The 24,825-nt window shown below is 40.7% G+C and overlaps 2 protein-coding genes across 5 annotated transcripts in view; both read left to right on the top strand.

Moving 5' to 3' along the window:
* The window catches only part of znf609a (zinc finger protein 609a), a 91,798-nt gene extending 76,572 nt beyond the window's left edge, over positions 1-15,226 (top strand). For all 4 annotated transcript variants that reach the window (XM_048158076.1, XM_048158080.1, XM_048158079.1 and 1 more), the window contains 6 exons: positions 5,736-5,823; positions 7,599-9,927; positions 10,148-10,565; positions 10,713-11,048; positions 11,220-11,298; positions 12,235-15,226. In XM_048158076.1, the coding sequence (XP_048014033.1) occupies positions 5,736-5,823; positions 7,599-9,927; positions 10,148-10,565; positions 10,713-11,048; positions 11,220-11,293 (3,245 nt within the window). In that variant the 3' untranslated portion in view covers positions 11,294-11,298; positions 12,235-15,226. The remainder of the gene's footprint in view (positions 1-5,735; positions 5,824-7,598; positions 9,928-10,147; positions 10,566-10,712; positions 11,049-11,219; positions 11,299-12,234) is intronic.
* Positions 15,227-19,756: 4,530 nt separating this feature from the next.
* Positions 19,757-24,825, top strand: part of LOC125246938 (GRAM domain-containing protein 2A) — a 36,369-nt gene continuing 31,300 nt past the window's right edge. The window contains exon 1 of the mRNA XM_048158081.1: positions 19,757-20,030. The gene's annotated coding sequence lies outside the window, so the exon portion shown is untranslated. The remainder of the gene's footprint in view (positions 20,031-24,825) is intronic.

The raw sequence follows: 24,825 nt of genomic DNA, 5'->3' as shown, positions 1-24,825 counted from the left end.
ACTCTGAAATGTCAGCCTCAAATCTTCCAGAGCTTTATGGCTCCTGAAGTTCCTCTCCGGAAAAAAACATCCCTGTGGTGGGTTGGCGCGACTTTAGCTTGGCTTTGGCGAAACTACCGGAGTCTTTGCCAGGCCAGAGTTGTTCCGATGCCTGAGTCCGGGTGGCAAACCTCTACTCACGCATACCAAGTCCTTGTTGTCCTTTGTGGCAATATCTTCAAGCAAGTTCTCTCTTTTTATTGGGTGGCAGCCAGTCCTGTGTTCAACGTCTCAAAAGCTTGACGCTCGAAGGAGATAAGACAAACGTTGTTCTGGAGAACCGCCAGACCTTTCCAAACAATTAGAGGTTGTTTACTTTGCTGTGAGGAGGTCCTTGGAGCTGTCTGAAAGCTGTTTCTTTTGATGGCACATTTCCACCTCTCCAACCGGCGCGCCTGTCATAAACACGGTGGAGTTGTCCAAATCCAGAGCAGAAGTCTAGTGTCGTGGCTATTGTCCCCTTTTCCGAAAGAATGTAATGAAGACAGACACTTGACATGTGGATGTCGGCTCAGGCAAGCCGGTCTGGAAAACGCACAAAGAGCCCTGTTGGGTTGTCATGTTTGCCCTGGAGAGTGTGGTATTCATTCCTTTTCTTAGTATCTCTTGTCTCTTTCTTTTCTCTGTCAGTCAGACAGACCTCACCGTGCCAAGCGCATACAGAATGCCAGATCTAGCATGTCTTTTTCTTTCTCAGCTTGTGGTCAAGCCTCAACTCGGTCTCGCTCTGCTTTTGGTTTTGTTCCACACTTCCCTTTTAGTCTCTTCCTTTTTTCCTCAGATCTTCCATCAAAGTCTTTCTCCTCCTCGTCTAACAGCTCTTGCATTTCGCAGCGGGGATCCGGCTAGCTTTCTCGGTTCCTGTCAGCGCTCGGCAGGCTGTCAATATTCGACAACAATGACCAGATGCAGCCAGTTCTCGCTCTCGTTTCTCTTCTGGCTTTTGCAAGCTGAAAATCCAAAACCGATGAAGACACACTAGCAAGAACAACCTCAAGGGTGTTGACGATACATCCTTAGAGCTCTCTGCAGTAATACGAAAGTGTACGGGCAGATATCGCCTGGGAACATGGAGTCATTGTTTATTTTCCAGGTTTGAATGGCAAGATGTGTTTGTGTACCTTTCACTCTCTCAGGATACCATCCTCACGCTTTACTCAAGGGTTTATAAATGGTACCTGGCAACCATTCGACATCCTCCGGGAAGAAGTGCTGAGGATGGATGTCTGGGGGGAAGGGAACTTTCTCACCCCTCTGCTGAGCACAAGTTACTCAGCTGTGCAAAATCACTAGTCTGGATATTACAAAAGAAGGGCCCTCCATGTCCCCTCCTTCCTCCTCCCTTCCCCTCTCTCAAGAGACCTGCTCACCTCGGTCATGTGACCCGGATAATCAGCCGAGGCAGCCACCCTAGCGAGCATGTCAAAGGATCACAACCTCATAAAAAAAATCAGGTCTTTGACAACCAATTCTGTTCTCTGTTCTTTTGAGGATGACTGATTGTTCCTGCACTAGTCTCGTGCAAAAGCAGATGTCAAACAGGAAATTCATTTTTGTCTTTTAAGAGTATAGTCATTCATGGTGTATTTAATTTTATATATTTTTTTATTTATTGTGGTTATGGTACACCACTTGAGTCATTAAATTCAATTAATTGAATTTATCTTTTTCTTCCTTTTAAAAATTCACCAGAGAAAATAACTTCTGAAACACTCTTGAATACGGACTCCCCAAGCTTGAGCTCTCTTGAGTGACTTGTTGGCCTGCCTTTGTCTCACCCATCACATAGATGGCATTTTCTACTCTGTTTCTCCCCATTTGACCTTCAGCTGGTGAAAAGAGGGGCTACGGAAAATGACGAGTTTTTAAAGAGAATAGAAAAGGAGATGCAGGGTCAATGCCAGGGGACCTGAATTCTTGCCCCCTCCCCAAGCCTAGCGGGACATAGGGACAGATTACAGGGTACCATGCTTGCCCATTAATGAAACTCTTTGCGAGAGAAATTAGACTGGTGACCCAGGCGGTGAGGGCCCCTTTGTTTCCCCCTCTTCTTTTTAGGCCTTGTCAGCTCTTTGTTGCCAATAGGATACTCTTTGATGGGGCTATTGGGGAAGGTTGAACTAAGGGGCCCACAGCAATGGCGATGACCCCTTTATTGCTTGGAGGTGAGGGCACAGGGTGGAAATGGGATATAAGATGACAAGCGCACTGCTCTTTGGATGGAGGGGTGATGGGATCACACTTCCATTCTTCCAGTCACCACCAAGGTCACTTATAGACTAACCCAAAGAGTAGCCTTAGCCTCAGTCTCTGAATTCAACATGTTTGTTTTTTCTCTTAAAGGAATCAGCTGCTTTTTCCATCCATTTGATCATGGGATTCTTCAGATGTGGCATAAAGGGTGTTTTTCTGCATATCAACATCCAGTCTTTCCCTTTTTTTTTTTTTTTTCTCAAAGCTATCAGTTCCCCTTGTCGGTTTCACATAATATAGCTTGTGGTTGTATGTAAAAGTGCTACCTGCCCTTCAAACAAATGTGAAAACAAACAAACAAGAGCCGTCAGTCAACTACTGTCAATCATTCATGGCTATTTAGTGTCTGTTTCTTAACTTATTGAGACGGCAAGCTCTTCTCTTAGCCCCCAGAATGAGCCTGCAGTCTTAGTTTGGACTTGTCTGGCACACCAATTTGCTTCTCTTGGCAGCTAGGCAGCATAGAGGTATGCAAAACAGCCATTGAGAGCCCCGCACAGCAAGTGGGGAAAAACAGCCAAGGCGAGCACAATGAAGCAAGTACTTTCAGCTCGTTTTCCGTCACGTTTTCCGTGATCCACAGACTTGTAATGGTTCATCCTCTTTGCGAAATTTCACCGGGTTAAGAGGAGTACAGTGAGAGTTTGGGCAAGCTCTAGCAAAATCAACAAACAATAACATGCCGCTTTAACTTGTCGATGGCTGCAGTGAATCTGTCACGTCAGATCAGCTCAAAGAGTCTGATTTAGCTCAGCGTGCATTGGAGAGATTGCTGTTTAGAGCTGTGGTTTGTTGCAAACAAAGTGGCATCAAGATATATATTCTAGTTTGCCGATCCATGCAGATAACCATTTGTAGAAGTGCAGATTGCATAAGATTTAACTGGCATAGAGAGTAGGGAAATGTGTAACGTTGAAAGAATTCACCAGATAAGTGGAACCAACTGCCTGAGGCTCCCTTCCCCAGAGAGAGGGAGAGAGTTACAGCTTGGTTAATGATTGGGCGGCATTCGAGAGTGAATAAACGGCTGCTTCATGAGCAGATGGAAACAAGGTTGGGTTTTACATCTCATTGTTTGTAGCCCTCCAACCCCCAGTTCTCAGCGCCTCGCTTGCCTTAATCTTCACAATTAAGAGCGTTGTCTTAATCTGTCTGAGACTAAACCTGTGAGAACACTAAGATGATTTACAGGTTATCTGTGACTAATTACAGATGAATGAAGACGTGGGGTGTGGGGAGGTTTTTACTGTTATGTTCATAGTTCTGTGAAGTAAGAGATTTCTGTTTTAAGACTAGATTGCAATGTGTAGTTTTTGTTTTAAGCCAGTGTGTTAAAGTGAGACATTTCTTGAGCATTTTTGGTTTCCCAAAAAATAACCAAACTGGAACCAAATGCTAACATTCAGGGGGAATGTCTTGTGTTTGCAGGGAAGACCGTTTGTGTTTGGTAAACATTAGGAGGCTGATGGTTTGAGCAGGTCAGGGCTTCCATTTACAGAATTAAGCACCTACTGTGGAAATATGAGCCATGCGGGAGAATTTACAGCCACACCTGCAGTCATACAGCAGACATTGTGTGAGCGGGTGGCTGCACTCTCTCTCTTAGCTAATAAAAACTAAAGTAGTCTGCAGTAAAGGTCTCCGGTGCAAGGGTGCAAATGTCGCTTCAAAGCTGACGACTAGTGCTCAGGTTTCATCAAGAGACTTGCTGACACGTAGAGGTCACTGGCAGGGAATGCGAGTTACACACACACTCAGTGTTTTCCCTTTGGCTATGTGGCACACCTGTGTCATGATACTCTTTATTATTTCTGGAAGTGAGTACACACCTGTTTCCCAGCCTGTACTGTACTGGATTGTTTGAGCGTGTTTTAATGAGGCTCTGAAACTAAAAGAATCGGACTGGGTTCCAATTACAGCTTCCTTTTTATAGGGTGTTGGAATTAAGCCCTTGCACTGCGTGCCATTAGAAATAGCATTATACGTTTCAGAGAATGACATTGAATTGGAAGGTTGGTTAACTTTGCTGTTCACCTTGCCCCGCCGGTGGTCCTGGGTCCAGTTTCAGTGGTAACGATTGCCATTCCAACAACAGCTGATGTCATGCTAATTGTTAGCAGATGTAGTGGTATTTTTTTTTCAGTCTCATACAAAAGGCCAATTATCAACATTTCCCATTTGGAGACATGATTCGAGTATTCTGCTCAATTTCCCCACTTGTGTCATTGAGATGGAATGAGCGCTGTTGCAGTGGCTGCTCGCAGTTGCCAGTTGTCAAGGAAACGCAGCGTGAAAGGCAGAACTAAACACATGGACGGTTTTTGTCTCCCTTTGCAGTCGACTGCAGTGTGAAATTTTTATTGCCTGGCACCTCTTGATAAGCTGTTTTAGAAGCAGGCAATTGATGCCCCATTGCGAATAGCGCCTTGCAGCTTGAAATCAAACAGATATCTCTTGTGTGCTTTGTCAGTCACAATGAGAGGTTGCCCTCAAAAGCACCGTAGATCAATTTGGTGTGGTGTTTGGGAAGGTCAGTTCCTTGATTGATGTGTGTGTGTGTGTGTGTGTGTGTGTGTGTGTGTGTGTGTGTGTGTGTGTGCACGCAGTGGAATTGCTTTGTGGGTGGGGAGTCGCAGAGGTGTGTACTATATTCCAGGCACTTGATGTTTCCTGATACTACATACTTAAAAAATGATAGCTGCTGCCACCTGGTGTTAACAAATGAGGTTCAGTTAGTGTAGGCTAATTTCCTGTCACTCTTTTGGCACTCTGTATCTCTCAATGTCTGGATTTTGTTGCACTAAATGTCAAGCAGATGGCACACAACCTGGAGAAAGCTGAAAATGACATTGACAGATCTGGGCACCCTGGACTCCGAAGAATCTTTTTATATACCTCAGCTGATTCCCGTCTAAAACAAACACAAAATGTAAAAAGAGTCCCTGCATTCTCCAGCAATGTCAGACTGAGGACTCGGGCTGACCAGCGTTCCCCACCCCCACCCTCTTTTTTAACTTCTCTCTGTTCTTTACTTCCCCCCTGCATACTAATAGGTTTTTGTGCACCCTGCTGTTCCTGTTGTCTTTATACAGGAGGTGTTCTAAATTTGGACATCTGTGCTGGGGAATGTAAATCTGCAGTATACTTCTGCAAAAGAACAGTCATTTATCTTTTTACTAATCGTTCTAATCGTGCACATGGGCAATATTTGTTGTAGTAAAGTCGTTGCATCTAAACCCAGATCCCCAATTAGATATTTGACTTGAGGTGATCTCAGCTGTAGTTTTGACTTGTCCAGCATCTTATTGGTGATCTAGTAAACAGATGATCAATCTCAGTTCATTAAATGGTGCATTTATTCAGCTCAAGTGAAAGAAGTCAACTTTGTTATATGTGGTTCAGTAGTTGAGGTCTTATTTCCTATGTTGATGTGTTTTCTTCAGGTATGCTGGTTGTAAATGTTACCTGGAGGAACAAGACGTATGTGGGCACCCTTTTAGACTGCACTCGACATGACTGGGCACCCCCACGGTAAGACAACTGTTACAGAATATAAGCCTATACTGTTTTGTAGGGTAAATTCAACCTAATTTACGCATACGAATGTTCAGTTTGCTATGAATCAAAAACCTATTAGAATTTAACAGTTTTGCTAAACAAATGCAGTGTAGAGATTTCTGGCCACTACACACTCCTGCTAGACCCTCTCATCATCTCCTTTTGTGTTCTGCCATTGCAGTAATGAAGGAAACACTGGAAGGTAATGTTTCAAAATGCCCCCCTGTTGACACCCACCTTTTGAAATGCAACATCATGAAGAAATGTATACCCATCCCCTCCCCCCCATTTTCTTTTCTCCTCCTTGCATCAATCTAAAGCAGAAATATAGACCAACATTTTAGTTACCATTCTACTGGGTCCTAATGCAATGAACTTCTTGTATAGCTCATAGCTTGATGCAATAATAATGTGCTAAGGTCTGAAGGAGGCTCCTTTTTGACCTTGCACATGCCTTTTTCAGTACAGACACTCTAACATTTAGATTTTTTTTTTCATGCTGTAACCTGCCCAAGGTCAGATACCAGCGCTGCATGGTACAAATAATTTGCTGTACATAATACTATGTACATTTAAGAGACTTAGCCTCAGGAGGTTGCTTCTGATTTCTAATCGTAATGTTCCAGAAAAGGCTGTATTTCCATGGTGCACTTTATCTGCGGGCTGCAGCAGGCTGCAGGCAAACATTACTAACACAGCATTAGCCCCTGGGGAGAGCACCGGTGAAGATGATGCAGTGCATTCATATGCGTTTCTTCAATATGTTTGCATTCCAGTCAGAGCTGCGAGACACATGTAGTCTTTGAAACAGGTTAAAGGAGTTAATGATGAATGCAAAAGTCATTCCTTTTGATAGTTTTTGCTATCCCAATTGCAGAAGTCACCACTGAAAGACCTGACTCTTACTATGGACAACTAATCTGAAGTGACAGCAATGATTTGGGTCTTAACTTGTGGTCCAGTTACAACTTGCAGAGTTGTATACAGTGACTTGACACACCATCTGAAAACCATGCCTTGAGATGCTGAAAAAACGGCAACATGACATGAAATTGTTGTATAACCAACATAAAACAATAGAACATATCTAGTTCCTTCTAACCCCCAGCACAACTCCTGACAGACAGTTTTTAAATATCTCTAACATTACATATCAACCTGTGTGATATATATATATATATATATATAATCTTGTCATTCTGCTGGTCTTAAAAATCTTTGTTCTGAGGACTGGGGGCCCTGAGGTAGCTTTCTTAACTGCTTTGTTTTACTACGGTTTAATGCATGTGCTTTTGATCGAGCTCTCTGGTTGCTCTTGCCTCTGAGCCTGTGCCTTATCTGTTGGAGGATGTTATCACACTGCATCTAATCAGCAGCCAGGTCACCCTGGCTTAATCCTGCAGCAGTGTGGCACTGCGTGCCATTCATCAGAACAAGCATTGCTGTCGAGATCAGGGATAACGAGAGGATAAAAACGCACAGCACGTTGCTGGCTCTCCAGGGCCCACTGGAGAATCACTTATAGCATCCAAATGTAGAGGCTGATTTAGAAGAGAGACCATCTTTCATCTGAGAGAATCTCTGCAGCACTGTTAGCACCCTTTGTGGTTTGCAGATAATTGTGAGAGTTTTAGGTAGAAAATAGATGCCAATTTGCTTATTTGATTGATGATTCTGTATTTATTGTTGGTGGAAGAGTCTTTTTTTCATATTCAATTGAAATTAATTTTTCACTTTTGCTTCCTCAGGTTCTGTGAGTCACCCACAAGTGACCTGGAGATGAGGAATGGCCGTGGACGGGGTAAAAGAATGAGGCCCAATAGCAATACACCAGTCAATGAAAATAGTAATTCTTCTGATAACAAAGCCAGCAACAACAGCAAGACTCGAGCAGCATCGAACAGCAAAGGGCGGCGGGGCAGTCAGAATTCCTCTGAGCGGCGCACCCCACCAAACAGCAACCCTGAGGATATAAAGGCTAGTCCATCATCTGCTAACAAACGCAAGAGCAAACCTGCCTCAGACATGGAGCCCAATTCTAGTTCAGAGGACACTAAGGGTAGCAAACGAATGCGCACCAATTCAAATAGTGGAATACCTCATACTATTCTTCCCCTGTCTAACATCAAAGCTGAATCCTTGCCCCCTTCTTTGGACCGCAACTGCCCCTCACCAATTCTCATTGATTGCCCCCATCCCAACTGCAACAAGAAATACAAGCACATCAATGGCCTTAAATATCACCAGGCTCGTGCTCACAATGATGATGACATCAAGCTGGACATAGATGGTGATAGTGAGTATGGTGAGGACTCCACTTTGCACCCTGAGTCAGGCAGTTGCAATGGTGCATCCATTTCCCAGAAGGGCTGTGCATCTCCTGCGCGGTCAAACACACCCAAAGGCAGAGGATTTGATGCCCAGAGCCCATCACCGTCATCAGGAAAGTTCAGCTCCAAGCAGCCTGGAAAGAAGAAACCAGAGACTGAGCATGACACTGGTGTGCCCATGGATGGCTGTGAGGATGGCCCATGTCTTACAGATGAGACAAGCAATGATGGCATTGATGATAAAAGAGGCTCGGACAAAGCTAAGAAGTCTGGCAGTAGTACCAAGGCAGACAAGCTTGCTCAGAAGGCAATGAAGTCAGCAAGGCCCCTGGTTCCTTCCTTACCTCCACAGCAGTTGTACACCTTACCAGCCTCTGGCTTCCCTGCCCCCAATTCTGGCTCCTCCAATATAGCCTCTGTGGTCCAATCCATTAGCAAGAGCCCCCAACTAAAATCCATTCAACCCAAACCTGCAGTAATGGGAGATCCCTCAATGAACCCAGTCTTGAGCAGTTCTAAGGACAAGAAAAAGAAAGATAAGAAAAAGAAGGAGGGTAGTAAGGAAGGAGACAGTCCAAAAGCCCCTTCCAAAGGAGGGAAACCTGAAGAAGGTAAGAGCCCATATTCCGAAAGCTCAGACCAAGGCAGCAAGAGTGAGGGGCTATTAAATGGATCTACGGATCCGCATCAAAGTCGGCTAGCCAGCATGAAAGCAGAGGCGGACAAAATCTACAGCTTTTCTGACAATTCTCCCAGTCCTTCTATTGGTGTGGCTAGTCGGATAGAAAGTGGGGGGATGGCACAGCCTCTTACTCCACTTCACGTGGTTACCCAAAATGGGGCCGATAACTCTTCTGTGAAGACCAACAGCCCGGCATACTCTGACATCTCTGATGCAGGGGAGGATGGAGAGGGCAAAGTGGATGGTATGAAGGTCAAGTCTGAGGATCAGGCAGTTCGGGAAAGTGCCAAGAAAGCTCTGTTCCCATCCCAACCACCAAACAAAGACTCCTCATATTACCCAGGTTACGAAACATACTACTCGCCCAATTATGGCAACCCAAACCCCAGTCCAGGAGTCTCTAACACTGCCACATCATTGCAAGATGGTGCAGTGAAGGTGAAAAAAGAGGAGGACCCGGAACCAGGGAATGAAAAGGGCAAATCAGAGCCGCCTGAAGAACGAAAGCCAGACATAGGTGCACCCACTCAGCAGCAACAGCAGCCTTCGGTCATTCAGCAGCGTTCTAGCATGTTCATGCAGCCCCTCTACTACAATCAGTATGCTTATGTACCTCCCTTTGGCTATTCACCAGATCAGGCCTACCATAACCACCTGATGAACACAAGCCCAGCTTACAGGCAGCAGTGTGAGGACCGACAACGACAAGCAGCTGAGCAGCACCGTGCTGCAGAGAAGAAATCAGAGGCTGCTCAGAAGGACAGGGAAGCCTCCATGAAGTCAGAAGAATGGAAACAGAAAGCTTCAGTTCCTCCAACATTGTCTAAGGCGCCAAGCCTCTCAGACTTGGGCAAACCGTCCCCACAGGGCAAGCCCAAAGATCCATCAGAGCCTGGCAAGTCAGTCATTATCCCTAAAGGGGAAGATGGCAAGGGACAGACCCAGCAAGGTGAGGGTTTGAAAATGAAGCTAAGTGAAGCTGGCCATCATACAAAGGATGAGCAGAAACCAGGCCTTGAGCCTGGAAGATCGCCTATGGACCAGGCAATGTACATCTATAGACAGGTATGGAATTTAAGATGTCTTGGGTATTGCTTATTATATTATTATTTTTTTCTACTATACCAGTTGTAGAATCATTTTCATCACAGTTTTAACCTTTATGGCTTTCTTGAGAAATGTAAAACTCTTGAGAGTGACATTTTTATAACATAGATGGAGAACCCTCACTATGCACTTACCTTTCTTTCATAATGGGCATTTCAATCTCCACTTTCTTTTCTAGGAGACAGAATCTCGACTGTGGCCCTTCGCTTACCCCAGCAAGTACCCCGATGCTCAGAAACAGACTGATGAGGAGAGGTGGAAGGACGAGAGAGAACGGGATCGTGAGCGAGAAAGGGACAGAGATCGGGACAGGGACCGTGAGAGAGACCGGAAGGGCAAAGACGAAAGGCAGCGTCCTAAAGACACTACCTCTAAAGAGGAAAATAAGGAAGTGGCAGAACCACGAACTTCATCAGCCTCAGAGGAGCATAGAGGAGCTAGCAAAGATCCACGAGCACATATGCAGTTTTCCTCACCTCTGCCACAGCACCAGTCATATATGTCTTATATGCATGGATACCCCTATGGCCAAGGTTATGACCCCAGCCATCCGGGATACAGGGGGATGCCTACTGTCATGATGCATAATTACCCTGGTAAGTCCTTTTGTTGAGCTAACTAGTTTTAACAAATTTTTTGTGGGTATTTTTGTGTGTTACACCACCTTAGGAAGCATATTTAATTTCACCTATAACCAGAATGCTGATATTTAAAGGGTCACTGTTAATTTCACCTTTCTCTAGGATCATACCTGTCGCCAGGGTACTCTTTTTCTCCGTATGGCAGTAAGATGCCCCCTGGTGAGGAGGGTGAGAAGGCTCGTGCCAGTCCTACGGTGAGCGGCAAGTCTGCTTCCGAGTCCAAAGCTCTGGACATCCTGCATCAGCATGCTAGCCAGTACAAGAGCAAATCTCCCACAGTGGGTGAAAAGACGCCCCATGAAAGAGACCGAAGTGGGAGTGAGAGGGAAAGAGACGGTGAACGTCCAAGATCTTCACCCTCTCAGCGGATCATGCCTTCCCACCATCACTTAGGCTATCCACTACTCCCGGGACAGTACGACCTGTCTTATGCTACAGGTAAGCAATGAAAATAGCTTTGTTTAGGTTGACTAAAAGTGATGTTCAGTAAAATCAGTGATCTAGGCATGCTTCTATTCATGTTAGCACAGTAGCTGGCCTTGACCATGACTAAACTGCTGTTTTGAACATTTCACTGATACATAATTAAGGCGTTTCTCTATCTCACAGGTATCTCCTCTTCAGCCATTGTTGCAAGTCAACAAACCTCTGCCCCCTCACTTTACCCCCCAGCACGGAGGTGAGAATGGTAAGATTGTTCATCTTTATCTACAAGCACAAAAATTTTTGTTTATACGTTGTTGGGCTATATCTGCTGTATTTTTCACTCCTTTTAAATATTTGATTTATATCTCAGTATGTTTTTGCCCCGAAATGGTTTAAAAAGGTTTTGTTTTTTTTGTTTTTTTAAATCAGGGGAACCATTATTTTGCCATTATCAAACTCATTGTTGCTTGGTAGATTCAAAATATTTAAAGCAAATTGTAGTAAAATAATCTAGACATGATTTCCTTGCATTTTTCAGTAACTGAACTCGAATAATAATTTTTATTATATTTCTTTTATTTTTTTTATGTGGGCCAACATAATGCATATTGATAACAACTCATTTACCATATGCATATTTTTTCCCTAAATGCTATGGGGGACTTCCATGCACATTAAATGAATCATTCAGTGTTATTAACCAATTCTTTAAATAGGACAATTTCAAAGAAATTACCTGCAGAAATGAATTGAACTCTATCAGCATTAAAATGTGTCTTGTTCCCTCTCTCCCTCTCTCTCTCTCTCTCACACACACGCACACACACGAGTCCTGATACAAGAAGGCTACTAACACGGTCTTTAGGAACTTAATGGCCAATAAAAAGCTCATTAAATTCAGCACAGTATTCACAACGTTAGTTAACTTTTATATTGCTAACAAAATAATATTGATATATCACCAGCCTTAAGTTGTCATATCCTCGACTGATTCTTGACTCTCTAGAATAAAGTGCTGTAGTCTTTGCTGCCCTCTAGTGATCAAAATCTCTTATCTACTAAGGCCTCTTTATATAGATTACCATGGCAGTTTGGTCTCATATAATGCAGAATATATATGTGTCTGCTATTAAAGTTGTATGAGAATGCATATTGAAATTAAAATACATATTCAAATTTATTCTCGTTCCCTCTCCAGGGAGAAGTGACTGGCCGCTTTTCTGCAGAAATGTGACTGGTTCACATGAGGACGTGGTGTGGAGCTTATGACATCAGTTCAATGATGTTCCTGATTTCTTTATGGTTCTTTTTCCCGGACTTCTTGGCGCCTTTGACCAACACCGTCAGAGAGGAAAAAGTGGATGCCCAGGCATCCATGTACACGCCGAACTCCACCTCGGGAAATGCACATCCAGACGCCTCCCTCTCTGTGCTGCTGGCTACATACTCAGGAGAGAGGAGACACGGCCTGTCTGCAGAGACCTCATATGATGCGCAAGCTCTCTGAATAGAAACATGGACCTATAGAGTGTGGGAATCTTGAATGAACCTGGATGCAAAGACATTCTGGAAGTCACTACATTGTGTTTTAAGCATGGAGTGCTACTGTTCTGGACTGCTGCTCTAGAGCCATGAGGATTACCAAGGTTGTTTTTACTGAAGGATTCCAGCATCTTGGTTGCCGCTCTTCATCTTCACACATTTACATTCACAATCTCTTTGTGGACTCTATGCAAGTGGATAAGGCTTGATTTCCTCACTCAGTTCATTCAGGGCAGTAAACTCAGTTACATTTACCGCTATGAAGCTATCGTTTCAACATACTTGAGTTCCTTGTTCAAGAGGCAGTTTTTAATGCACTTCCCTGTCTTTATCATTCATAGTTATTTTCTTTCATGTTCCTTTTTGACTTTTCATTTATGAATGATGAACAAATAGCCCAAAGTCACTCCATCAGCTGCTTAGCATTGGTCGTTTTGCAGTGCAAGGCAAATGTTTTGTTCTTGAATGGGCGACAGGGCAACTGCTCCGCGTTGGTCGTTCAGCGATGACCTGATTTTCAGTTACGCGATGGGCCTTCTGACATTTGGATTATCCGGGTCGTGGAGGGAAGATGAAGCATTGGCAATTGGAACTTTGACTTCCAGACTGGATTTACGGATTTTTCCAGCCTGCATTGCTGTATTGACAGTTATCATATGCAGACACATGGCTATCTGCTTTTCCCAGGCCCAGCTCTAGAAAGTCGTTCAGGACACAATGTGTGTATTTGCCAATGGAGTTACCAGATTCTACTGAACTGTTTGTGTCTGGTCACAAACTGAACCTTCACACACGGATAATTTTGATATGCTGCTTGCGAATCTCATGCCAGACTGCATGAGTGAAGTCCGAAACGGGGCAAACCTTGAAGGCTTAGAGCAATCCGAGGAAGATGACCCCAAAAGAGGCTTAAGAGCCGGCATCCAGCTTCTGGACTTCTGGATCCTCGCTGATCCACAGACTCACGGAGCACCAAACAAGGAAGACCGTAGCTGGAAACACTTTCTTCTGTCTGTCTGCATGGTGTAATCCAGCACTCGGTAAAAGCATTAACCCAAACAGAGAGCAATGCAACACATGCAGGCGTACTTCCTTTTCTCCCTCACTATGTGCTTTCTGTATATATTGTACAAAGGAATTATTTTAAAAAAAGGTTGTTGAATGCTATCGGATTTTCTTACTATCTCTCTCTTATTTTTTTTTTTTTTGTCTGTTAGCCTTTTTTTCTACCATTGTTGACATAATATCAACGTTTAGCTGGTATAACGGCTTTATATTGGAAGTGTTTTTGTTTTTTAACTACTTTTTCTACCCCTCCTCTTCAACACCAAGTCAGCTTTGAAACTGTTTAGAAGCACATCTTTTGCGTTTACTGAAATAAAGTCAGTTTTAATAAAACGTCACAGAATTTTTAGTCCGCACCCCTGCGAAACATAAAAGCACGGTCATATTTCATGAGGGACTGATGGGAACTGTGGGAAAGGAAGCTGCAACCCGAGTCTGGTGCTATCTGGAGCTAGTTTTTCCAGTTCATCATCATGCAGTTATTGTCTGAATCTCAAACTCTCAGGAGAGCATTATTGAAATCTGAGCCTTTTAAATCATCCTGGCATGTTCATCGCTCTCGGCTGTACTCAAACTTGATTATTGAACAGTACAGGGAAGAAGACATTACTTAACGTAATTCCCCTATGTTAAACATGATAGTTTGTTTTTCATCTTTATCGTCAGCAAAAGTTTAGTATCTGCAAGGTAGGCTTTTTGCTCCTTAGATTTTTAAATGAATGACAATTTCAACGCCACCACCAACCCCCAACTAACACTCATGCTAAAGACGCCTAATCGCACATTGTATTAGTTTCATTTTGTTGCAGGAAAGATCTGGGCCAGATTTCTTTAGGCATTTTTATTTCATTCTCTCTGTGGTGATGGAAGTCATTTTTAATGCTGATTTAGGACCGAAACCCTAATTGCAGCACTGGTCTCAGATCAGCGTCAAACGGCTCGCTCTAATACGAGAGAGTCAGGATTTTTATATATAGTAATAATCTCACTTTTAGTTGTTCTGTCTTTGCGCGTTTAGCCAGTAAACCTGTGCTGTCTGGTGACTTGATTCATAATTGTTGAGGAAAAAGCGCTTGATTGTTTTAATTTATTTTTGAGGGTTCTTCATTTGTTGTTGCTGTTGTTTTTTCTAGTTCAAATTTTCTCCTTGTAGAAAGATGAAACGGCCGGTTTTGTTTCAACAGTTCAAACATTCGTTCACATTTGTCTCCAACGGTGCTAATATAGCCTACCCTGTGCGATCCTTGTGGGAAGAGAAGAGGGAATTTTTGTTTTTTCTGTTATTAGGCCCCTCCCACAACCCACCCCACTAATTAAGCCCCACCCACCCCATGCCCATAGAGAGCAGTGTCAGTCATTGGTACTTGAAAGAAAGATGTTTACACCTCTTCATTTCTGTGTTTTGGATACATGGAACCATCGCTCTCTCTTTCCCTGCTTTCCTCACTGTCTCGCTGCCTCTGTCCCACTCTCTCTTCCTAGGGATCTCTCATGTAAAGTGTAAATTGCTACATTTTTTATACAATACTGTAACTTGCCTTTGTACATTTAGGCAGAAAATAAATCTTTTTATGAGACAATCACTCCTGTTAATCTGTGTCTTATCTCTCTGAATGACTTGTACAAGGTGTCGGCAAGCGGAAGCTATATTCTGATCAAAAATTACATTTACGTTCAGTAAAAAATTTCAGGCCAGTGGAAGGTTTCTCAAGGTTTGTGAACCCCTAGAGGTTCATGATGGAACTGCTGGAGATATACCAATTCAGAGTTAAATATGCACAATTCAAAAATTATTATATCCTTTTAAGGGTATGTTCACACTTGTAGTTCAGTTCTCTTGGTTCTTTTGGTCCGGACCAAAAAAGAAAATACATTTAGTCCTGGCGCATTTAGCGTTCACACTGTCATTCTTACAATATATATATTTATTTTACGTCAGAACTTGCCGAACATCCAAAACAATGCTGTGTGCTGGGCTAAATGTGCTATTTAAATATGTGCTATTTAAATGTGCTATTTTAAGTATGTATAGCCGAACCTGATATTGCTGAGTTCAACATGTTCCTGTGTCATTTTTGTTGATCCTGGAACAACATTCAAATCAACCAATCTGATTTGAGGGACAAGTTTACAGATTATGTCAAGTTTAGGCTTAAATTCATGAATTGGTGCTTCTACATCAGTGTTATTCATCTAACATTTCCCTCTGATTTTTGGGATAACTTATGGGTAGGGTTAGGTTTAGGGGTGGGAACAGGGTTAAAACTAAATTTTCAGACTGGAACATTGTTCCAGGATCAACAAAATATGTTGACCCAGGAACGCATCTAACTCAGCAAAATCAGGATGTGTTGTATGTATGATGGCATTTTAACCAGAGAACTTGTGAAGAGTTTATAAAATGTGTAAAGGAGTCTAGGAATTCCTCTGTTGCACACAAACGAAGATCTGCTGCAAGGAGACGGCGTTTCTGATGCCTCTACCAAACTTTAATGGGCAAACTTTTTAGGGTCACATCTGCTGACATCACATCCTGTTTTTGGTTCGTTTTGATGTCTTTGATCCATGTTGCTTTCATATTTCTGTCAAACCCCACCAGAGTTCGTTTGGAAGCAGACCAAACGTGCGCACCAGGGATCTTCTCAGCGAACCGCACTAACAGAGCAATCACACCAGAGTTTGATTTAATCGAACCAATCCTGCCAAGAGTGAACACCCTAAAATTGACTTAAAAGTCAATATCCTCAGTGTTACAGTGCACTTCTTGGCCTTTCTATTGAATATAGCTGTGTCTATTCATGTAGCTGAGTAAATTATAGTCCAGTTCACTATAAACTAAATAATTTAGGTTATAAGAAGTTCATCTGGGGAAAAAGGATTCAAGGACCAATGGCATAGAAAAAAAGGTGAAGATCCAGACCTGCAGCCACTTTGAACTATAAACCCAGCCAATCTGTGAGACCATCATATAAAACATGCTGTTGAGGACCTGAGAAAAGGTGTAATTTCTCCCTCCTTTCTTAGCCACACTTTTATTTTACAAAAAAACAGTACTTGGTTTAAACCAGCAGAGGGCCGCCTTTTACCTGCTTTTGGGAGCCAGTATCTTTGACCAATTATGAAGCTACTTTTGACTAACAATAAACTGTTTCGAGAGAAAAAAAATATGTTCGTGTGACACCTTGATTATATCTTTGTACGGACGCCATATTTAATGTCTCGCGAATAAAAACGAGGCTATGAGGGATATATTTACAGTCATTTAAACTGATTTGGTGTGTCTGGGTTTCAAACTTTGAAAATATATCTCTTCATAATATTTCGTGATATAAGATATTAAAACGATACAGCCTGCTGGACGAATTGTAAGTATTGTAAGCCTGTAAGTACGAATTTTAACTTAGGCTATGGCATTGTTTCTGTTAATATCTCTATTTAAATGTATTGAAAATTCTAATCTAATAAGCACCCAATGTGAAATAAAGAAGAAAAATCGTGTAAAAGTGGTATATGAAGTACCTCGTCCTTGAGTCTTCCTTTCTTGAGACCAACGTCCAACTTTTTGGTTGGGATAGATACTAAAACCTGTGGAAAGTTAAGTATAAACCTAGTTCTTATCATAAAAATGTAAGAGAAAGACGTTTTACTTCTTGAAAACCATTTTAAGGCCTCTGAGGTACTTTTTAGTGCAGCTTCGCGCCATCAGGTGACCAGCGCGGGAATGAAAAGCCGTGCGTGCTTGAAGATTCAGCAGTTGCCATGGAAACCCCGCGTGAGCGCTGGAGGAGAATCAATCTCATGAAGAGAGACAGAATACAACAAGCATTGGAAATAAGTGTTGGTATTCGCCAAATTTAAAGCTGGTAAAGCGCATTTTACACTTGACATGTAACGTTTGTTCAATATTACACACTGTCAACCCGAAAAGATCGTGTGTGTGAGGGCTTCTGAAGCACTCGTGATGTTTTTTCGCTTTATATGCGAGGCACGTGCGCGATTAGAATTCAAGGCGCGAGCTCTCTCGCAGTCCTTGTGAGCGCGTGGTGTGCCAAATACAAACAGCCCACTGTATGAGACCCACAGGAGCTGCTGTGCATCTAAAATACTGGGTTGTTTATATCGCTTTGCAAGAATGAGCAAATAAGATTTTAGAAAAGTGAATTTAAATGTGGCATGGTACATTTATTTAGGCTAATGTATACGCCATGTACTGAATTATTGCCATATTCTTTTTTGCATTGTGCTTAAAGGGATAGTCATCCAAAAAGGAAAATGATCCCATGATTTACTCATCCTCGGTGTATATGGCTATCTTCTTTCAGACGAACACAATCAGAGATATATTTAAAAATATCCTTAGTCGTCCAAGGTTATGGTTGTGAATGGGGGGGCCGCGTTTTTTTAAAAAACTTTTTTTTTTTAAAAATGCATACGACTCCAGGGGGTTAATAAAGGCCTTCTAAAGCAAAGCGATGCGATTTTGTGAGAAAAATAACCATATTTACAACTTTATAAATTCAAATAACTAGCTTCCAGCGGATGACTGTACGCAGAATGCGCAAGTCGACTTGCGCGAAATGAGTAATCTGACGCGATGCATGACGCAGGATGTAGGAGTATCGTAATCTTAGATGCCTCTCGCGGTTCAAACAAATAGTGCTGTGCAACAATTCTCATTTCTCATTAAACATGATTGTTTTAGACTTATAATCCATGACTGGTGATTTGTTTTGCTCTATCCTCTGTGCCTCCGCGTTCGTTGTTACGTTGTGCATCAGGTCAAAGGATACTCTTCCGCCGCAAAACGACTTGCGCATTCTCCATATGATCACCCGCCGGAAACTAATTATTTGAATTTATAAAGTTTTAAATATGGATATTTTTCTTACAAAAATGCATCGCTTTGCTTCAGAAGACCTTAATTAAAGGGTTAGTTCACCCAAAAATGAAAATTGTGACATTTATTACTCACCCTTATGTCGTTCCACACCCGTAAGACCTTCGTTCATCTTCAGAACACAAATTAAGATATTTTTGTTGAAATCCGATGGCTCAGTGAGTCCTCCATAGCCAGCAATGACATTTCCTCTCTCAAGATCCATTAATGTACTAAAAACATATTTAAATCAGGTCATGTGAGTACAGTGGTTCAATATTAATATTATAAAGCGACGAGAATATTTTTGGAGCGCCAAAAAAACAAAATAACGACTTATTTAGTGATGACCGATTTCAAAACACTGCTTCAGGAAACATCGGAGCATAAACGAATCAGTGTATCGAATCAGCGGTTCGGAGCACCAAAGTCACATGATTTCAGCAGTTTGGCAGTTTGACACGCGATCCGAATCATGATTCGACACAAAAGATTCATAACGCTCCGAAGCTTCATGAAGCAGTGTTTTGAAATCGGCCATCACTAAATAAGTCGTTATTTTGTTTTTTTGGCGCTCCAAAAATATTCTCGTCGCTTTATAATATTAATATTGAACCACTGTACTCACATGACCTGATTTAAATATGTTTTTAGTACATTAATGGATCTTGAGAGAGGAAATGTCATTGCTGGCTATGCAGGCCTCACTGAGCCATCGGATTTCAACAAAAATATCTTAATTTGTGTGGGTGAGTAATTAATGACAGAATTTTCATTTTTGGGTGAACTAACCATTTAACCCCCTGGAGTCGTATGGCTTACTTTTTTTTATGGATTCACTGCCATTATAAACCTTGGAGGACTAAGGATATTTCTAAATATATCTCCATTTGTGTCCATCTGAAAGAAGATATAGAGGGTGAGTAAATCATGGGGTAATTTTAATTTTTTTTTGGTGAACTATCCCTTTAAAATAATACCATTGCACTACAGTTAAAGTTCTAGTTCGTTTTGCTGATATGCATATTAAGTGACGTTTATGAAGATGAGAAGACCCATGAAAACAGATACAGCTTATAAAGAAATCCATAAAACTATAAAAGGAAATTAAGATAAAGAAATAATTAGCCCCAGTCCCACCACCTTCTTCTAATTAAACTGCCTGTAACATCATTTACAGAGCAAGCGCTATTACACAAGGGGTTCGCAGACATCCGTCCACGTGCTCGAAGAACGACTGCAGCAGCAACGCAAGGGGGCGGAGCCGATTGGACAAGCCACGCCCCATCTGCGACTGCACGGCTGAGCAACAAGTCGCAACCGGTCTGCAGAATTTCCCGTTGCACGGTTATGATCGGCGCTCGTGCCCTTGAAGAGCGACATACTCTCGGGTTTTTATGATCATGTGATGTTTATATTCGATAATCATATGTGAATGTACACGCGGACCCGATGGAGAAACACATCTGCTGTGTTTGCAGTGAAATGACGGACTGGAGTTCTGTTTGAAGGTAGGAGACACACATCATGTCCGCTTCCATACATTGTTGCTCGGTACAGATACATTATGAGATTTTAGACTCGAAATCTTTAGGATTTAAAACAGATTTCGGATGAACATCACTCTCCGGTTGTTAGTAGCGAAACTCTTTGCCACGTTTACAGTGTTTTCATCCCAAAACCAGCACAGTTCACTGCTTATGTGCACGAGCACACTGACATTCATTATTTAATGCTTACTAATATTACAATATACTAATATTACAATATATGAATCCAAATTTTAAGTACATTGTAACATTTGCTAATGTTATACGCGCGAATAATTATATTAGAAAGACAAGATTTTTTTTATGTTTTTGTTTACTTAATCAGAACTAAACTAGAAAATACATTTCCCAATCCCAATGTATTTTTTTTTTTTTTTTTTTTTTTTTTTTACAAAATTATGTATTTTGAAGGAAAACCCCTTACAAAAAGTATTGTTCCAGCACTATGATACTAAAATCCATGTGTTACAGTATTTACATCGCAGAATGCATGGTCATTTTTGATATTTTTTTAATAGTAATAATAATACATTTTATTTTTGTGTGTACACATCTGTCCACTGCCATAAAAGACAAAAATTACAACTTTTGTTGTCCATGTTGAATGCTGCGCACTAACAAATGCTGGGTTAAAAACAACCCAAGTTGGGTTAAATATGTACAAACTCAGCGATTGGGTTGTTTGAACCCAGCAGTTGGGTTAAATGTTTGCTTAATGTGCTGGGCAGTTTTATTTAACACAACAATTACTGTATGTCTGACTTAAAATGAACCCAAAATAGGTTGGAAATTAAAAATCAGACACATAATTACTAGAGGCAACAATAATAATCAAATTGTGAACAATTATTAATAAGTTTATTATTTATTAAATGCATTTAATAAATGTTCATTTCCAGCCTATTTTGGTTTAATTTTAAGTGAGCAATATAGTCATTTTTAAACAATAGTTGAGTTAAAACTATTAACATTTAACCCAGCCGCTGGGTTTGTCCATTTTTAACCCAACTTGGGTTATTTTTAACCCAGCATATTTTAGAGTGTGTCAAAAAATAAAGATTAAGAGGGCAGTCAAATAGAATTATGACAATGTAATAATAAGAATGGTTTAATATTGCTTTTAAAGTTCTCTCCACTGTACATGTCATCCATCAAAGGGTTAATTTTATGCATTATGAAATATCAGACTAGCTTGTTTTTATTTTTATAGATATTTAGTTGTGAAGGACACTTAAAACTAGTTGTTTTCTTTCATTGTGGTGTTAACTAGATGTTTACATGGAGAAAATACTACAACAGACCCAATAGAAATAAAAAACGGTGTTTTATTGAGTTAAATGCGTTCAGTTTTGTGTTTGGAAGAGTTAATGATCAGCCGGTAACTTGGGAAGAGAGGAGAAAAGTAGTTTAATGCGCCGCAGCTCAAGTCTTTGTGTTTTTAAATTGACTCTTATGTTATCTATACCATTAAAAATAGACCAAACCCTTTGCATTGACTGTAATGGTGTTTGTTTTGGCACAAGTTACACAACCTTGAACAGAAAACGCAGACTGTTCATTTTTCCTGTGACGTTGGTTTCCAGTGGCACTAAGTGCTGTTGACAGTCGTTGACCTCTGGTGCTTATAGCGAGAGCTTAAACATGTAAACACACACCGCTTTGTGTATTACGGCTATAATTAGCATCTATTAAAATCTGATATTATTGCATTAGACAAAAGATGAATGGTGCTCAGAATATGATCTGATGTGTGGTAATGTGTGTGCTCTGTACACACCGTGTTTGAAGTGAAACACTCATTATGATGTTGCAGTGAATGTGGAATATGTGGTTTTGCGGTCAGCTCGGCTTCTGTTTATGCTGCAAGTCAATTGGTAATACTTGGAAAATTGCAAAAGCAAAAGTCAAATGTGTTTGTGTTGAGAAACACATATATTTAAATACACGCTTGATGCACCAGAGCATGTGTGGCAACAGCTAGTTAAACAGAGTATATTCATTTCAACAGATAACCATAATGATGATATGAATGTCTAAACCTCTCAGAATCAACCAGTGTTTTAACTGACGACGTAACTGACTGTGTTTCATGCATATCATGCTTGTAAGAATGCATGCGTAGGGTCTGTTAAAAACATAGGCAGTTCATTGGAACGAAAAAAAAAAAAAATTTTTTTTAAAAATTGAACTTATTTTAACTTGAGCACCATGTTTTTAGAATACTATGTCATGCATGAGACGCTGCGAAACATGCGAGCGCAACAGTCAAACACGTCAATCTAGTGCATGCTTGCATAAGCCTTGTCCATACTAATACATTTTAATTTGAAAATGCATCTTTTTCTCTCCGTTTTAGCCGTTCCTTTATACGCCATTTTGGTGGCCTGAAAATGCAAGCTTTTGAAAGTGCACTTTTTTGAAAACGATACCGTTATCGTCTCTGCGTAAACTACAAAAACGTGATTTCGTGAAAACGGCGATCTCATGCGCTTGAGTATTACGTGTTCAGTAGTGTTTCTTTACAAAGTGACATCGCCATCTACTGGCCTGGCAGCAGAATACAGTATTTTTAGTCGTTTTCACAGATCAGTGTGAACGGGGATCATTTTGACAACGCTGTCATCTGTACGTGAAAAACACAAAGGGAAAACTTTACGTTTTTAGTGCATCGTTGTCGCGTAAACCAACGTGATCTCACGAGAATACGTGTGTATTTTTATTATGCATTTACGTTTTCATACACACTGAAACATACAATATTAACCGCACTAAAACGTAAATTATGTATGAACAACTTTACCAACGTACAAATATATACGTATTCCTATTTATGAATATTAAAATCGTGGCATTAATGTTTTGATTCTATTCTATTCAATTGTCTTATCAATGACATGTTTTCAGTCGCATTTATTAAATGCAGATTACTCATCTTCTTAATATGAAATAATAACATTTCGCTCTGTTCATTATGTTTTATATTTTGTATAAAATGGGTATATTTAAATTTGGGAGTAGGGTTAAGGGATCTTACATTTATCTATAAAATGGTAAAAGGGAAATTGTAGCCTACAGATATCTTTATGATATGAACGATTCATAAATATTTAACGTTTGTAGCTGTAAAAGTCTAATAATGCTATGTGTAAATGTCGCCAATATGTCCATATTGTACGTTTCAGCATCTATCCAAACGTACAAAAAAGTGCATTTTGTGTCTTTGAAAGTTACATATTAATAACTATGTATTAACAATCAGACCAGGCTGTGTAAACATGTGGTTTTATCAGCGAAGACAGAGCTTTTTGACAACTCTCCCCAAGTGGATAAATTATGTAGTGTGGACTGTGAAAATGAAGGTATTCGAAAGCAATGATGCATGTTTAGTCATGTGACACATATAGACTTGTGCCGATATTCGGTAATGTGATATATCACGATAATGAATATGCACGGTATTGTTATCGTGGGCATTTCAAAATACCGTAAATAATAATTTATTACCAATTATTAAAATTTTTATAATGCATATAGCCTATGAATACTTTCCCCATCAACCATATAAAATGCACAACACCGCTGTATTCTGCGTCAAAGGGACACGCGCTCAGATGTAAACAAGCTCAATGTGCATGAGAAGCACATGGCGGAACGAGTGAAGGAGACGCGCTGAATGAAAGTGCACGTTCACTCTCTGACAGCAGAGGGCGCTGATGGAACAGCAGAAATGCAGCGGCTACCCCGGAAACGCCATAAACAAAGCAACTATGCTGGTGAAGTTTTTAAAATGCCTCAAACATATATTTTAATCTGGACTACAACATGCCCGATGATTAGAAATGTTCTGATTATTGTTATTGTTCAGTAAAACTTAAAGACAAACGGCTTCATTAGTTAACATGTTAATTCATTATTACCAAACTGACAATGAAAAATACTTATAAAGTATTAATTATTCTTAGTTGATGTTAATTTCTTAGCTACTGTTAATAACATTACTAAAATCAAAAGAACTTATTTAATGGACCTGAGATAAAACTAACAATGATCAGTTGTGTTTCTTAACTAACATTAACAAAAAAATAATATTCTGTAACAAATGTAGCTGTTGCTCAATCTTAGTTAATGCAATAAATAATGAGACCTTATTGTAAAGTGTTTCCTGTTGTTCTTTATAGCCTAATTCTTTTGCACTTTAATCAGTTTGAAAATTTGACTTTATATTTTTTTGTGTATTGTATTATTGTATTTAAACATTCAGTTATTTTTGTTATTTCTGTTATACTATGACAACACTTTTTTTGCAACTTATTTCAATATCGTGATAATACCGTATACCGTGATAAAAGCTTCAGCAATTAATCGCAACATGAAAATTTGATACCGTCACATGCATAAACACATATTGTACCCATAGACCACACACAACACCATTTTCAACTAAAAACTTTTTCTGCGTTTTGGCCGTTTATTTACACGACAACAGCGTTTTAGGGGCCTGACGAAAATGGGTTTCAGTCGTCTCTGTGTAAACTACAAAAACGCTCATTTGTGAAAACGGTGACATCATGTGCATGCATATTACGTGTTCAGTCTATGGGTGCGTACTGTTTCTTTACAAAGTGACATCGCCATCTACTGGCCTGGTAGTAGAATACAAGATTTTTAGTACATCGTTGTCATTTAAGCGTCCCCTGAGACAGCGTTTTTATCAGCGAATTTGAAAACAATAAATTATGTAGTGTGGAATGTGAAA

Source organism: Megalobrama amblycephala, linkage group LG15 (assembly GCF_018812025.1).
Source record: "Megalobrama amblycephala isolate DHTTF-2021 linkage group LG15, ASM1881202v1, whole genome shotgun sequence".
NCBI classification, from domain to species: domain Eukaryota; kingdom Metazoa; phylum Chordata; class Actinopteri; order Cypriniformes; family Xenocyprididae; genus Megalobrama; species Megalobrama amblycephala.
Note: the sequence above shows the minus strand (reverse complement) of the source record. Positions and strands in the feature narration are given on the sequence as shown.